The following is a 16,606-nucleotide window of genomic DNA, read 5'->3' on the forward strand; positions in this document are numbered from 1 at the left end:
AAGTCAAAGCCTAAACTGTGTGGAAAAATACTTTGGCTTGAGACATACACCTCATAATATCATTGCATTTCTCTGAGTTTTACAAACTAGCTGAATATTTGTATATATTGAAGAAGAGTATGTACTTAAACATAAAAACTTCAAGAAACAAACACACAAAGTAAAATTCTTGACATGATTAAATAAAATCCATGTCTACACGTGCAATATAAGCAGAAAGAATAATGGCAAGCAGACTTCCTGTCTCTAAATGTATTAAGTTGGGTATAATTTTCTGCTAAGTAGTTGCTACTTATACAATTAAGACTGAAGCCACATAAAAGACTGCTGACTTATTTATTTATAAAATGACAAATCAGAGAAAGAGGTCCACTGGATGAGGTTAATTTTGCAGATCATTAGCAGGCCGATTCACATTCTCCAACCTGGATGTTTGACACTTAGGGAATTTTATAGAAATAAAGTATTTATTGGTTGTGTAATAGTATAAAACAGCTAATTTTTAGATTTATGAACTAATATAGCAAAATCCTCAGCTGACAGGAATTAGTGAAGCTGTACTGGTTTATGTGGAATGAAACAGACACTGTTTCAAAGGCTATTTGGGCATAACTTCTGGAATAATCTTTTGGAATAAACTTTTGGAATAATGTATATACTTTTATGAATAACATAGTGTGTGCTTACTTTGGTCAGTGTTTGATAGATAGGATAGTTTGAGTGATGAGTGTTTTATTCAATTGGGAAAATATTATCTATGACCATTATTAATATTATTTTATTAATAATTATTAATAAAAACTTCCCTGCTGGATTTACTTTTGTTTCTATTAAAAACTGTAAAAGCTATTGACTTACACTGTAAGTCTTTTCCATCCTATACACATTGCAATCTCTCAGACACAAATTTGAGGTAGGAATAACATTTTTAATAAGTAAATTCATAAAACCACATAATGGAATTCTTATTACAGGCAAAAACTTGAGATACAGTACAAGGGCTATAAGCCAGGCCACTACTTGAATATTTTTCCTGCTAAGAAAGTCGACTTTAGCATGTGTCATTTCCCAAGCCTCAGTGACAAAATGACAGACATTTGTAGTTCTTAATTATTCATAAATGACATTAGTGATACTTAGAAAGTGTATTTATTAGAAAATAATTAAAGAATAACATTACTACAGTTTGTGAAAAAGTTGTTCAAATAAAAGGAGTTTTTGAAATTATATTTCAAATCGGATAACCATATATATTTATGTACTTGTGTATTACAATTGAAGGATCTTGCTTACGGTTTTTTTTTTCACTGCCATGTAAGGGAAATAACAGTTCCCTTCAGTATATCCTAATTAATCAGATCTAACATGATAACATTTCAAAAGTGATCTAAAGGAAGAAAAAGATGTGACGATTATAGAAGGATGAACTATACACTGATACAGATTGTTCATAGTCTATCTATTATGGATGATTCATATACCTGCATTCTAAAACAAATTAGAAAAAAGTTAAATCATTGTTACATATTATGTCTATTGAAATAACATATGCTTGTTTCACATCTATGCACCTGCACTAGCCCAGTGGTAGAAGAAAATGTGCAAAGAGAAAATGTGCAAAGCTATTCCAAATGGAACTACATTGCTGCATACAGCTACAGTTTAAATACAATAACTACCCTGTTTGATATTAATATATTAATATATTAATTAGGATTCTCTTTGCTGGTAAATATTTAATAATGCCAAGCTTCTTTGAAAATGTGAAGTTTTGCAATGGAGATGAACACCAATAAAATTCTCTATCTGTAAAGGTGTGTTGATCATATTCCGACTGTCAATATAATCAATATTGTGATATAGGGAAGGAATTCTTGCAGGATAAGGTAGCACTCAATAAGGCTTTAAGTCTTCAGTGTGCTGCATACAAGGAGGGGGACAGGGATGTTTCACTGCTCCTTCACAGGGGTCCTTTGGCTTCACTGGAGCTCAGATCAGAAATGGAGAGGAAATAGGAAAGGGATGACCCTCTGCCACAGACTCCTAAGGCTCACATTTTAGGAATAAATCTATCCAGGCCTGATAACTGCTATAGGACAAGTACACTAGCTAAACCACCCAGATAGAACTCCTAATAATGCAGTTGTGTTATGCTAACCCTTCATACAGGGGAAAAATTAATGACTTGGAATACAAAAAAGCATACCATGGCTCATCCACTTTCACAGAAGTAAGTAATCTCAGATGTTTCAAATTACATCTCCTTAGAATGGACAGAAATCATTATTATTTTCACCAATCATCTTTATGTTAACCATAAAGAGTCAGATCTTGTGAAGTGCTGACTTACATTGTCATGCTCATTGTCAGTGAGCAGCTGGCAAGGCTGCTGATTGTCTTGTATGAATCACTTTGACTCTTTTGCTGCAATAGACTTGAATTAAAAGTAACCATTACTCCGGAGTTCAGCATCATTCATTATTCTTCTGCTTTTGCAGTGAGTAATTTTGCAATCCTTACCTAAAACATACTTCAGAATGGCAGTAAATGCAAAGGTAATCTCAAGAGGACAGCAGATACTATCCAAAGTTTTCATCCATAGTAATTTAAACAAAATTATCAACTCTCCCCCCAAAGAAAAACAAGAGATAAATTTCTTAAAATTATTGCTATATTTAGCAGCTCATAACATCACCAACATGCACATTTCTGTGATTTAGATTTAATACAAATATTTCAAAATACAGATCTGAAAAATGCTCTCCATTTTTATTACAGGCCTATTCAATAAAATATATACCTTTGGTATAATGTGTTCTGTTGCATATAGCAAACCATTTTCATTGTCATCAAAAATATATTTTAGCACTTGCGAATTACAGGGGACTCTAATTCCTCAGATAACCCACATATTAGATACAGTATCTTGAACCAGCTCATAAATATGTAGACATGATACAGATGCACATTTTCTGTAGGAAATGGAAAGTGAAAGGTCTTTGAGAATTCTAAACTTACTAATTATTTAGCTACTTTAACTATCTTTATGCTACTTTCATAGATATAGAATAAGACGTTATTTTCATTGAAAATAGGCTTTAAATAAGGCAATTTTTGTAAGAATTTAAATAGTATTTTTTCTTGCATGAAAAACTCATTTACTTGTAAGGTGGTCATGCCTCCCTTGGTATTCTAAAATTACTACACACAAAACAATAAAATTACAGAGCTAAGCATCCTCCAAGGATGAAATCACAGTGAAGAAAGCTGTGATATACTTTATGCTGTAAATCATGTTGTATCATATCATATGATGATACCACAATAGAAGAGAGCTGGTTATTTACACAGTGGTTCTGACTGGAAAATGTAAACAAAGATGAGTCAAGCACCTCAGCAATGCATTGACTTGCTAGTTTATAGCCAAGGTTTTGTAATGTTGTTCATTTAGTTCCATTGATAACTTGACATGAGGCACCTGTTTTTAAGGTAAAAAACTGGTCAGATGATGAAGTGTCAGTGAGGCTTTCAAGTAAATGTGAATCCATTCCCTTTAATTCATTAGTAAAGCTAGGGTATACTAATCTATGATCCAAGAAACATGGAATGCTGTTAGGTTTATATGCAGTTTAAGGAGTTCTATGAGAGAATGACAGTTGTTTTCAAAGATATAAGCTCAATAAAATCTCCATCACAGTAAATAATATTGTAAAATAACTGGATAAGTAAAATTCACCTTTTAATATAGATTAACAAAAGTCTGATGGCTATTCAGAAGCTCTTAGTCCCACTGACATTGTTGGAACTGGCATGGAAAAGCTCAAGTGTACTTAAACGTCACTGAAGGTATAAACAATTGAGAATTAAAAGGTATGACAGTTGGAGCTTCTTTCCAGAACTAAATACTCTTTCTTTTTAAGGTCAATTTGAAGGTTATTCCTATTGTTGTGAATTACTTTTCTCTGCCAGAGGACTTCATTATAAAGAGAGATTCATTGTTGCCAGAGACTGCCTGTCTTGCTATTCTCATTTCACACTGTACTTCCCCTTACTGAAGAGTTCCCTGCTGTCTGTGGAAAGTCCTGAGGATCACATGTTCCTCTTCGTACCACTGTTAAAAGTAGTATCTTCTATTTTCTGTTATTTAAAGGTGTCTAATTCTTCTAGGTTACACTATGCTCATAGTATTGGTAAACATCTAATTATTAATTTGAAAATTTTATCTGCGGCAGATTAAAAAATAACTGCTAGCCTCAAGTTATTCTCAGGAGATCCGTTTCAGAAAGGTGATTAAGTACACATCCTGTGTAGGTCTCATTTCCCAGCGTTTCACAGGCTTAAGATTCCACTAACCAGACAAAACTGTCATACTCAGCTATCACTCCTATTAAATGCATTAATATTCTTCTCACAAAGATTGAGAACTTCTGTCTTGTACACAAGTGAGAGATAACAGTTTTTCCTTGCTTATGTTTCTAGAAGGTGTTTCCCTAGAAACTCCTCTGGGGCACTTTCTGATTTCATGAATTACCATCTCTTCAGAAATAATGGTCATTTAAATTTCTCTTCCCAACCTTCCTGCACCTCTTTTTCATGCTAAAACGGCTTGAGCTGATGAATCATGGTTCTTTTCCTTCCTTGCTGTTTATCCTCCTGCCCTTGGAGCTTTGAAGATAATCATTCAGGCATGTTTCTCCTCCTAAAAGCTATTTTAAAATTGGGAAGTCAATTGAGAATGTCATTCCTAGGAGGGTTTGTGAGGTTTAATATTCAAAAATATTAGGTTCGTGTCCATGTTAGTAGCAAAAGAATATAGATAGAGGTACTTATCAAAAATCCTAATGAATTTTCAATTACCTTGATTTTTCACTTCACATCTTGTAGTATATTACATAAAGGTCTGATTACATTTTTTAAAAGAAATTTTCATAGATTTTAGAATCAGGAGGAACATGGACAGAAAAAGCATGTGGAAAGTGGCAGGAATAGTTTTATGATTTGTTTTACTGAACCATTCAATATGGATGCTTCTGATTCAGTCTCTTTCTAGGTGCTTATCTCCATCTAAGAAAAGAAGTAGCCATTCATAACTTTTTATTCCCTCAATGATATCATTATGTCATCATACAAGGGATATACCATTGTATAATAGGATCTGTATGTGAAGGCTCTGTAACAAGCTTCCAAACACCATGCAAGGAATTTTATCAAAGTGCTTTCAGTGTAGAGGATACATTTCACTACAATATTTAACTGGAGATCTAATAAAATGGACACTTTTTTTGGATGCTGTTGAGTGGTAATAGTAAGATTCCCATTTTCAGACAGAGTCCACCTTCACTTGATTGTTGTTTGTAATCAGTGGAGAAGGTTTGCTTCTCATTCTGTCTCCTGCTTCATTAGAACTATCCTGGAAAAAAACTTTTGCTGTACAAAATGTGACAATAATTCTCTTGTACTCTCTTCTGAAGTTCTGGTTCAGGAGTCCATATACTATAGCATTAAGGCAGCTGTTGAAATACGCCATGTAATAACTAGACACAAACAACCACTCTGGAATCCTAGGGATTACAGTTTTTGGGTTGACAGCCACTGCAAGGCCTATGAAGTTCAAAGGGGCCCAGCAGACTGCAAACAGTACAAACACCACAAACATGGTTACGAAGTTTCTGAAGTCATGAGGTTTCAGCCTAGGTTTGTTATCTGGTTTAACCCTTCGCCTTACCTGAATAACGAGGATCCATATTCGCAAGTAACAGAAAGTAACTACAGCTATGGGAAGCAGGAAGTGGAAAAACACCACTGCTATGGTATAGGCTGAGCTCACAGACTGGGCAAACGTACACGAGTAAATCCTGGGGTCGTATTGCAGCGATCCCACAAACAGGTTGGGCACAATAGCAACGAAGGTTAGGACCCATATAAGAACAACATAGCACAAAGAATTCCTGTCGCTGTACAGCTTGTCGTATTTGAGACTGTGGCAGATATAGCAGTACCGATTGATAGCGATGCCTGTAATATTGAAGATTGATCCAATGACACTTAGACCCATCAAGAAGCCACTAATCTGGCAGTGTAGGTATCCCAGTTTCCATCCGTTGTGAAACACAGATGTGAGGACCAGTGGATAAGGGTAGATAGCTACTATCAAGTCTGCAACTGCCAGGCTTACAACAAACACATTTCCTGTAAAATAAATATAAAAAGGCAAGTATTAGTTTTTCTTTTGCTCTTTTTGTCACTTCTGCTCTCTTTATATTAATGAGCAGTCTCAGTGGAATACTTTAAAAGTAATTAGTTTTGAGCTCGAAATTCATTGTCATATATCAGAAATAAGACACTAATTTTTAGTTTAAAAAGGTAGCTTAACTTAAAGATGCACCTTTCAAAAGAAAACTGTCTTTATCAACCATGACCTATTATTTTTATCATACCATTTATTTGGATTCTTTCCATCACACATAATTCATATCAAATTAAAATATTAATAACTTTAGGGCTTGCTTTTGTTTTAAGTAGTCTTTTTTGAAAAATCAGCAAAAATAATATTACTCATTTCCAAACTCACATTTACCTTCTTTATTTATCTTCCTTTCATTACATTAACTAACCCTTAACTTTTCCAGTCCTGAAATTCAAATTTCTTTTCTCCCATTTATATTTCAAGCTTCTATGACTTTATTATGACTTTTACATTATTCTCTTTGAATCTGCTCACAAGTAATTAAATAATCTTAACTTCTAAGAGTCTAGTTGAACACAGACTCAGTTGACTTTCCTAAAGACGTGCTCTTCAATGAAAAAAGAGATGATGGGCAGTGGCCTAGACAGTTCCCAGACAGTACTGATGCCCCATTTTTCTCTGCCTCCAAACTGGAAAATTCAGCAATAGAAAATTCTGCTGATTCATTTTTAAAGAAAGGGAGATGATATTCTTCAAAGACAATAGAATCCATCATGTTTTGAATTAAATTTTTGAAAATAGATTATATTTTCTTTTTTTAGTTGCTTAAATGATAAGCCATCTGAATGCCTCCCAACCATTCTCATTTCTAAGAAGAAGCTCACAAGAGACATTGATGTAACTTTTATTTATTTCTTTAATAGCTATTACATGTAAAGCTCTAGTTATTCATGTCCATAAGTACAGAAAGCTATCAATGTTATCTATACATGCATGTTTGCAGGTATATAAACACATATATACATAGGCATTTGATATTCTACTTTGTGCTTCTGAGATTATTCATGGAAGACTAAATACAAGCTTCTATTGCAACCTGTAATAAAATAAATTGTTAGTTTTAGACGGTGTACAATTTCAGTGCTAACCCAAGGTGGGCTTGGTGAATTGTTTTATGCATTTATTTTGAACATACAAAATATAAACAGTTAATAGCAGGGTACTAGGAGAGGCGAAAGTATGTACGGACCAATAGGGTATTTTAGATGCTAAAATTCTCAAAATTACTTTTTAAATATAGTATTTCATATATCCCCACATGCACAGTCCCTTACCAATATCAGGCTTTAAATGTCCAGTTAGAAATATTCAATCTGCAAATACTGTCAGAGAAAAACATAGAAATTATCTTTCTTCGGATGCTACCTATACTGTTGTGTTTAAATTTTGATACATGCACGAAGTACCTCATTTGATATTCATACTAATGGCACTTAGAACAAATGGCCTCGATTGAAAGACTACTGCACTAGTTTTCCTTGATTTAGTATCTGGATTTATAAATAACTTTCTTGTGATAGTGTCTGTAGCTGTTTTGTCTTTGACTGGGGATTCACTGCCAGACTGAAATATGCTTATCCTGAAGCCTTTGGCAGAATTCCAGATTATTTCAGCACAAACATCAGAGCTTCTTTGAGCAGAAGATGACACGGAAAAAAAAGCACTGCTTTCAGAATTTATCCTTGACGTAGTGGCAACTGATACAAGAACAAGCGACTGTATGGAACTTAGAGCTCTTTGTTTATCTGATGAATGTAGAAGTGGAAAGCAAATGAAAAGGTGCTGTTGGCAGGTTTTTTCCCACCTGTCCAGAACATTGCAGGATTGATGAAATGATATATAAACTCCAGACACTTATTAACATGTGATACTTGAAAGAATTCTATTTATATTTGCTTATTAACTTTCTGCTTAGTTGGAGACTACCCATCCTAAACTTCTCTGCCATGCATTAAAACTTCTGCTGCTGCTCACCATCATTATTGCCAATACTGTTGTTACTTACCCACTTTAGCCAAATGATAATGACAAAGTTAAAAGGGTTTTTTCCCTTTAAAGGGTGTTTTTTTGAAAGGTGAGAGATGGTATACATTTCTCTGAATAGTTTTAGCTTTGGAAACAAATGAGTCTAGGAAGAGTATGCACTCTGTCTCTGAATCAACCAAATTTCAGGCTTCCATAAACTCATGCACCATGGATGTTCCAGCTTTTCCCAACTGGCAGTTGTAGAATGACAGACCGAAAATCTTGGAAACTCAAGCTGTTTCATGTGAAAATTGGAGGCTAGCAGGAGGGTAACAGGATATCCTAGTAGACTGTCTTTAAAAAAAACCAAAAATGATATCAAGAGTTTGGAAACCAAGTCCCAAGCTGCCAGCTCATGGTTAGCATGTCAGTTGAATGAATAAAGCGTTAGGGGTGCAAACTGCTTGGAAACCAGATACCTGTTTGCAGACCTGTTTGAATTTGGCTTTCAGGAAGGGCTATTTTAAAACTTGAGTTCAGATACATTTTCCTTATGAGAATGGAAAGTTTTTTTTCTAAGACAGAAATTTCAAGTAAAAAAAACTTTGGCATTACTATGATGGTTGTATATTTTGCGGTTCATTGTTTCAGACCCTTAAGTTGGATCTGAATTGAAGTTGAGTTTTCATATGTTATATAATAAACAATTTATAAACATGATCCTAACTTTAGGTACTTCAATCACTGAAAAATATTGCTAATTTATGAAATTTCTATATCATAATGACATATTGTCAAATTAAACTCTTATGTTTGTAGAATATTTGGTATTTTAAAGGTATCATAAAAATGTATATAGGAAAGGTTTAATTTTTATCTTCAGATCTAGGTTTGAACAGAATTCTATAAATGAAGCCTGAAGTTCTGTATTGAACCCTTCAAAAAGACCACAAAATCAAAATCTTGAATAACTCTTTCTTGAAGAAAAAAATATTAATTCTCTTCAGAGAGTAAGAACACATTACTGTGAAAAAATGTGATTTGTGTACCTAAAGAATACATTATTATGCATTAACACCAGTTGGTTGAACTGAGAAAGTGGAGGTTGAATTTCTTGACTTTGACATAAGCCAAATAAGCTCTAATAAATTTAAGCAAATGTTGTGCAGTGGATGTATGTGGGAAGAAAGATAATCTACTGGCAACCAACTTGAGTAGGTTATGTTTTTAGACGCTGTCTAAAGCAATGTTCCACTAAATATTTTCACCAAAAGAAGTCTTTCTGCTCAGCAAACACTTAGCAACATCACATCTACCTGCTGAATATAAAGCTCCATTAACACAACAGAAAACAAACAAGTGTTTTCATAGACAATTGGAGTTTTCCAAGAGCACAATACAACATTAGCTGAATGTAAAAATTGTGACCCTGACAGATAAAAGAAAAAATGCTTATGGGCTTGCCAAGATGTCAAAATGAATATAAGAGCCTCAATAAGAACTACATGATGTACAGTAATTTCACAATTATAAACTGCACCTGATTATAAGCCGCACATTACAATACAGAGTGTGATAAAAGTTATCTATTCTATCACCATCTGTTGAGGGTGGGGGCAGTGATCCTTATCTCAACGGCAGATATTCTGCTAATGGGCCATCCATTGAAACCAGGCGGGGCATTGTTCTTTTTCCCTTTGTCTTTTCACAACCCATCCTTCCTCCAGAGAGTCATTTTCTGCTAATGACCCATTGAGTCCCACTGTGTGACTGATAAAATTACTTCATCCCACTGGAAGTTGCTCCAGCCAGGGGGAGCCCCTTTCTCCTCTGGACTCAAGAGGGAAACGGGACTCCTCCACATCACCACTGGACTTTTAGAGGGAAACTGCACCTCCTACAGGACCACTGCTTCAGCTGAATCACATCTGTCACTGCAGGAGGATGCAGCCACTATTGAATGGGACTGCTACCAATACCCTGCCTGATGGGGTGTTAGGTTGTACTCTGACTTAGTCAGGGTTTGGAGTTTGTTTCTTTGTAGTACTGTATTTCTATTTTAATTTCCCTAGAAAAGAATTGTTATTCCTAATTCCCATATCTTTGCCTGAAATCACATTCTCCATTTCAAAAAGAAGCTCCTGCCTTTCTCTGCAGACACCTCTCCTCCAAACTAAAACAGCAACTTTTCATTCTTTGTCCATATATATAGGCCCACCTGATTATAAGCCGCACTTCGGGTTTGGACCAAAATTTTAGTCAAAATGGTGCGAATTATAATCGTGAAATTACTAGCAGCAACTTGCATTTGCAGAACATACACATATCACTGTGTGGGTCGTTATTCCCTAGATTTAGTGCTAAGTATCACCTGAATGATAAGTAGAAAGTTTACAGAAATTTCTAGCAACTTAAATATGTGCAGAATATTAATGGAAAAAAATATTAAAGTTACCTAGACTAGGTGGTGCTGAATGCCTGCCATAGAGTTAGAACATTTAGGCTGAACATTTTGCCAGCAGATCAAAAATAACTCTTCTGGTAATTTTAGGAGAACTGAGGGTGATACGGTCTATAGAGCTCTTTCCTCAAGTGTTAGGACTGTGACATACTTTTACTTTTCTAAAATATTCAGTCTAGGGAAATAATGTACTGTAAAAAAGAGAAACAGCTTATGTACAGAGAAAAAAAAAAGAAACAAAAAACCAACAGTGCCTTAAAGCATTACGGGGATTCCAGATAGAATTTGGTACTCAGAAAATCTGAGTGAATTTCAGAAAAGATCTCATATTGCTGGCAACATCAGTAAGGACACTTTTTCTCCTTTTTTCGCAAGTTATTTCTATACCTTTTAATATTGGCTGCCATGTCACTAATCTATTCACCTATTTCAAAGCTTTTCCTGGATAAGTAATGCTTTGGCTTCTTACAAGAAATTCTTTTCACAACCCATCATGTTTTCATCATGTAGCTGAATTTGAAACACATGCCATCACATTTCCATTAGTGCTTCAGGATGGACCAGATTTAGATGAGGGTTTTAGTCTTTATGCTGACTGGAGCTGCTTTATCTTTTTAGGTAAGACTAAACACAGTTCCTGCAGCAGTCACAGGGATTTTGTTCCAGTGGCCATTGTCTCAGACCTCCAATGTTCACTTGCTAAGTACATCTTTAAGGAAAGAGAATAGTGTAATTGGTACAACACTGCTAATTTTTAGAAGATCAAACTTAGTTTCCAATGATCAGATTCATGTCATTCACCACTTGTAAGGTATTGCCAGATACATTAATGGTCATTTCCAATTGTTTCATAACTAGCCTTATTTAACAGGATGCTTTCCTACAAATTTTGATCATGTTTTATAGACATTAAACTGCATTTAAATAACATTCTGACAGGTTTGTTATGTATGGAGTTTTTACACATCTAACGGCACAAAAAAAATTTACATTTTTAAGCACTGGTTTGTGATCATTCTAATACTTCTACCAATTTTCCTCAAGGATATCTTAGAGGTATTTTTTGGCATTATGAAATCTTTCTAATTAATCTAGCCCTTGCTCGGGATGTAATTTGAGAGTTTATTCTCCTAGCTGAAAACAAGACAATGACAGGTGTTCATCAGTGAACGCCTGCAGCATCAGAAACTTTAAATGTGATACCTCATGACTGGGTACAGCATCAGAGAGATTAATTTCTTCCTCAGAGAGGCATTGTGTCAGGCCTCTGTTAATTTAATGATGTTTCCATGCACAAAATGGTGTTCCAATGACAAATATTAAAGATAGATTTGCTTCATATTCCCTGAATCTTGTTCTATTAGCACCAATATTTCACTTTAAAAAAACCCAAAACATCATAAATAACTAGAAAATCAAGGAGTGAAAGCTGTTTTTGTGAGTACCTAATAAAAATTTAATAAAATTTTCTTGTATGTGTATCCAGAAAGAGATTTTAGCTCTACTCAATGTTTCTTCTGCCTGGGAGATCAAACAGTCAGAATATTTCAAGAAAAAGATCAGTTCATAATTTTTCTGGCATGAAATTAATACTGGAAAGTTGTCGTACTTGGTAGCACACTTTGAGTTTTCACAGAGATCATGCACAATAAAAACTGCTAAATTAAAATAGTTGTAAGTGGGGACAACGGCATGATTTCTTAGGAAAAACTCCAAAGTCAAGTTAGGTGACCTAGACAAACAAGTCCTAGCTTACTGAAGAAAGATTTGAAGTGTCTAAGAAACTAACAGTCCTTGCAGCTCAGCATCAAAATGGCACAAAACAGCTGAGTAAAAATGTAGGAATAAATATTACATAAGCTCTGGTTACTCCTGGGAGCTTCATTCACTTTACAGATCATAATATCAACTCCCCTAGATCTGAAAAGCCTATTTTTAAACTGAAGACACTATTTATAAACCTGTCCTGAATCAAGAAGTCCACGTGCACATTAAATTTGAATAGCATGATGGGCCTGTGGGTTTGCTTCTCATAAGCAAGTTAACCCTGATGCTGCAGGTGGTGATACAGGGAAATGTGAGAGGTTTAAAGCCCATAGTCAACCTTGTGGCTTTAAGCACAGGTAAGAAAATGTCTCTCTTTCCTTTTAAGGTGAGAAAACATCTTGTATTACTTTGCCATTTTCATAAAACCTCATTCAAATGTACACTTCTGTCACATCATAGAAGCAACTTTCAGACCTGCTATCATCTAGTTGGGAGGCTCATGAAACCAACAGGGCAATTAAAGGCATTGCCACTGCCTACAGAATAATGATGATATGAAGGTAACTTGTTAGCACTGAGTAGAGTATTAAATATTTGAGGTTTAAACTCATTTGCAATCTTACTAAAGTAGAACTACTTAGTGTCAGGTAAGTTGAGATACTGAAATGACCTAAGTAACCTCAACATTTAACTCAGGTTAATAGAAACTCAGGGTCTTGAGTCTTCCAAGTCTGGACAGCTGGAGAACTACATGACAGTACAATAATTTCAAGATTACAAGCCGCACCATTTTGACTAAAATTTAGCTCCCAACCCGGAAGTGCAGCTTACACTCCGGAGAGGCTAATACATTAACAAATTTAGGAAATTTCCAAACCCGGAAGTGAGAGCCTGCAAGCGCGACGGCACTGCCTGCCCCCGACAAGCGCAGTAGTGCTGCTCGCCCCTGACAAGCGCGGCAGTGCTGCTCGCCCCTCACAAGCGTGGCAGCGTCGCTCACCCCCCACAAGAGCAGCGATGCTGCCCAGCCCCGACAAGCATGGCGGCAGTGGCAGCCGGGCACGCCACTCTCCCGCTTCCTGGTAGCTGCAGCGAGCGGGGCCAGGGCCGCTCCCTGGTGGCCGCCCCGAGCAGGGCCGAGCCAGTAGACCCGCGATTCTGTTACTATTTGGCAACTTTGTTGCACGCAGGTCCTCGCCACAAATGACAGAGCGGCTTATAATCGGGTGCGGTTTGTGTATGGACAAGAACGAAATGTTTGCCAACACCCGGAGATGCGGCTTATAGTCAGTGCGGCTTGTAATCGTGAAATTACTGTATATTAGAGAGATATTGAAGAATAGATTTGTTAAAGAGCTATCAGAATCCATATTGTAATGTTTTGTTTCACTGTGCCAAAAGCTGAAGAAAAATTTACATAATCAGTACAGCATAAATGAAAGATTACTGATGCATTCAGAAAAGAAAATGCTATACTGTATTTAGATTAATTACCACACAGAATCTTCCAGCGAAGCTGCAGCAACAATTAAATTTGAAATGCCTATGCCATCTTCTGGCCAACAAAATCAGATGCACGAAAGAGTAACTGGCAGAAAACGGTAGTGACAAATTATGTAGTATTCAGACCAAAGGAATGGTTGCTTATCTGGTCCAAGTTGACTGTAGCCAAAAAGTATGCAGATGAGATTTACAGATATCCCAAACAGCATACAGTTTTCTGTGGTTTTATCACCTACCATCATTTTCTGCAGTTCTATGGTACCCATGTGAGTGAGAAAGCTCCTGCTCTCCTTCTCACAGTCTAAAAATATTTGCTACCGCTATTTTTAGTGGTTCAGTGATGAGAGGAAAGTGATGTGAGTTTACTGTCAGGCACAGAAGAGAATTGAATCCATATGCTGGATGAGTGTTACAGACTTGGGGATGTTCCTTGCCTCTGGCAGTTTTGTATGCCAGGGTTGCTTTGAAAATATCTCTTATATTGGACCTCTCACATGAGAGGCATACTTCGTTTGTACTGTGTGGCAGATTTGGGAGGTGCATGAGATATTGAATACCTCAGTACTGATAAGACTGAGGTACTTTGGGTATGCCAAGAAGGGCAGCACTATCTACTGGATGAATTTACCTGACATGAAATATACAGCACCTGAGGAAAGCAGCACTAAAGAAAAGGCCTAGACAACCACTGCCCATTTAGGCACCTAACACAGGACTAAACAGGAGCTGACATTGGCTGAAGATTTCTTGTGAAACTGAACTTAAAAAAAATCTAAAAATGGTTAGGGTATTTTTAAACAACTTTTAAGAAATGCTATTTTAAAAAACACTTTAAATAGCTCTCAGAGCTACAGTGCACCTCAGGATACACTCATCTTTCTGCTACATTATGCAGGGGCATGAAATATTTTGCTTAGAGATTCTACATGATGGGTTCATGTCCAAGATATTTTGCTTTAGGAATCGCAGCAAATTGAACAAGACTTCTGTTCTTTTACAGGAACATCTAAAATTTTATCACAGCTAATACCTATTTACCTTGGTAACAAGATTGTATTAAACTGGCACTGTCATAGCATTTTATAGTTTTAAAACATAGAAATAAAAGTGACTTTTGTTGGCCAGCCAAGACTGAACTAAGACATACCATAGAATATCAAGAAAACTTGCAATGATGCTGACATGAATCAACAAATCCTGCTGTCTTATAGGTGAAAGTTGGAAACCAGGGCAGGCAGACATACTGGTCTCAAGTTCTGTGACCCTGCTTTTGGCTCTGGTATCTGCCTGGCCTGTTCTTTCTACAGTTCACTGGGTGGGTGAGTGTGTTTTCAAAGTCAGAGCTTCTATCCCCACCAGAAACAGAACACCAGCTTCTTCTATCATGATGACAATATTTCAGAGATCAAATAGATTTGCCTGAATATCTTATCCACTTTTACAGAAGGGAATTATATTGCCACTTCTGACTTGATCTTTTCTATCTCGAATTTTTATGATTCATTTGGGAGGGAAAAAAAACCTGTGTACAGCCTGTTCTCCAACAAGGTATTGCCTAGATGTTACAGAACACTGAGGTTCAGCAAGCTGTATTAAAATTATTAGAATAACAATACTGCTGATGTCAGAGGATCACGCTACTGAACTGCATCACAGCAGAATCAATGCTTTTCAACTGTATTTGCACCAGAGACTGAAAATATATGGAAAGACAAAAATTATAATGTACACAGTACTATCAGAACTCAGATAAATAAGACTAATAATACAGTTCAAATGTAGGAACAGGCAGAGATGGATGCTTATAAAATATAATTACATTTTGTGTCTGTACAAAATCTCACAGACCTGTCAGGTCTAGACAGTGTGAAGATGCAGAGTATTCCCTTCCAAATTCTAATATGTATTTTGAGAAAACAAGTTGGAGAAAACAGAAGAGTGAAGTTGCAACCACATAGCTGACAGGAGAGGCTGACAGGAAAGGTTTCTATACTGTATAAAACACTGCAAACACAAAATCACTTTCCTGAATCTCTTTGAAAATCACACTTTTATGTAACAAGATTTTGTGGTTGAATTTGTCCAGAATTATTAATGGGATGAAAAAGATGTTTAAAAATTCTCAAGAGGACAAAATAATCCATTTTTTTCTCTTATGACTAGTAACTGTATAGCTAGTCATTCAGCCAATGTAGATAGTAGACAGTAAAGCTAGTAAAATGAGTTCATAAAACAGTCTTCCCAGTTCTTTCTGCTAAAATCAGCAGTGGTAAGACATCTGCCAAGAAAGTGGAAAATAGCATTATAGAAAAAAATCACTTATATATAAGTGTTTCCACTCTCCTCCTCAATCCATTCTCTATTTCTCTATTCTTCCTTTTCCTCCTTTTCATATTTATTCCATCACTGTGGTTTTTTCTCTCCACACTGACTTATGACCCAAAGTCTTTTGTTTCTGACAGCAGCCTTTTTCCTCCATGTTTTCCCCTCTTTTTCTCTCTTTTTTGTTGCCCCAAGTTTCTTAGAAATGGAGACACATATGATTATCACACTCATTCCCACCTCATCAGTTTGATGATTTTTAGAGTTTAGTCCACCCTGCCACCATCACAGACCCAAGTGACTTCAATTCTTCCTCCCTTCCTTTCAGTTCTTCATTTTCT

The 16,606-nt window shown here is 36.0% G+C and overlaps 1 protein-coding gene across 1 annotated transcript in view; it reads right to left on the reverse strand.

The window, feature by feature from the left end:
• Nucleotides 1-981: 981 nt before the first annotated feature.
• The window catches only part of MTNR1A (melatonin receptor 1A), a 59,895-nt gene continuing 44,270 nt past the window's right edge, over nucleotides 982-16,606 (reverse strand). Inside the window, exon 2 of the mRNA XM_033060322.1 lies at nucleotides 982-6,189. Coding sequence (XP_032916213.1) covers nucleotides 5,321-6,189 — 869 coding nt within the window. The 3' untranslated portion in view covers nucleotides 982-5,320. The remainder of the gene's footprint in view (nucleotides 6,190-16,606) is intronic.

The sequence above is a fragment of the Catharus ustulatus genome, chromosome 5, assembly GCF_009819885.2.
Source record: "Catharus ustulatus isolate bCatUst1 chromosome 5, bCatUst1.pri.v2, whole genome shotgun sequence".
NCBI classification, from domain to species: domain Eukaryota; kingdom Metazoa; phylum Chordata; class Aves; order Passeriformes; family Turdidae; genus Catharus; species Catharus ustulatus.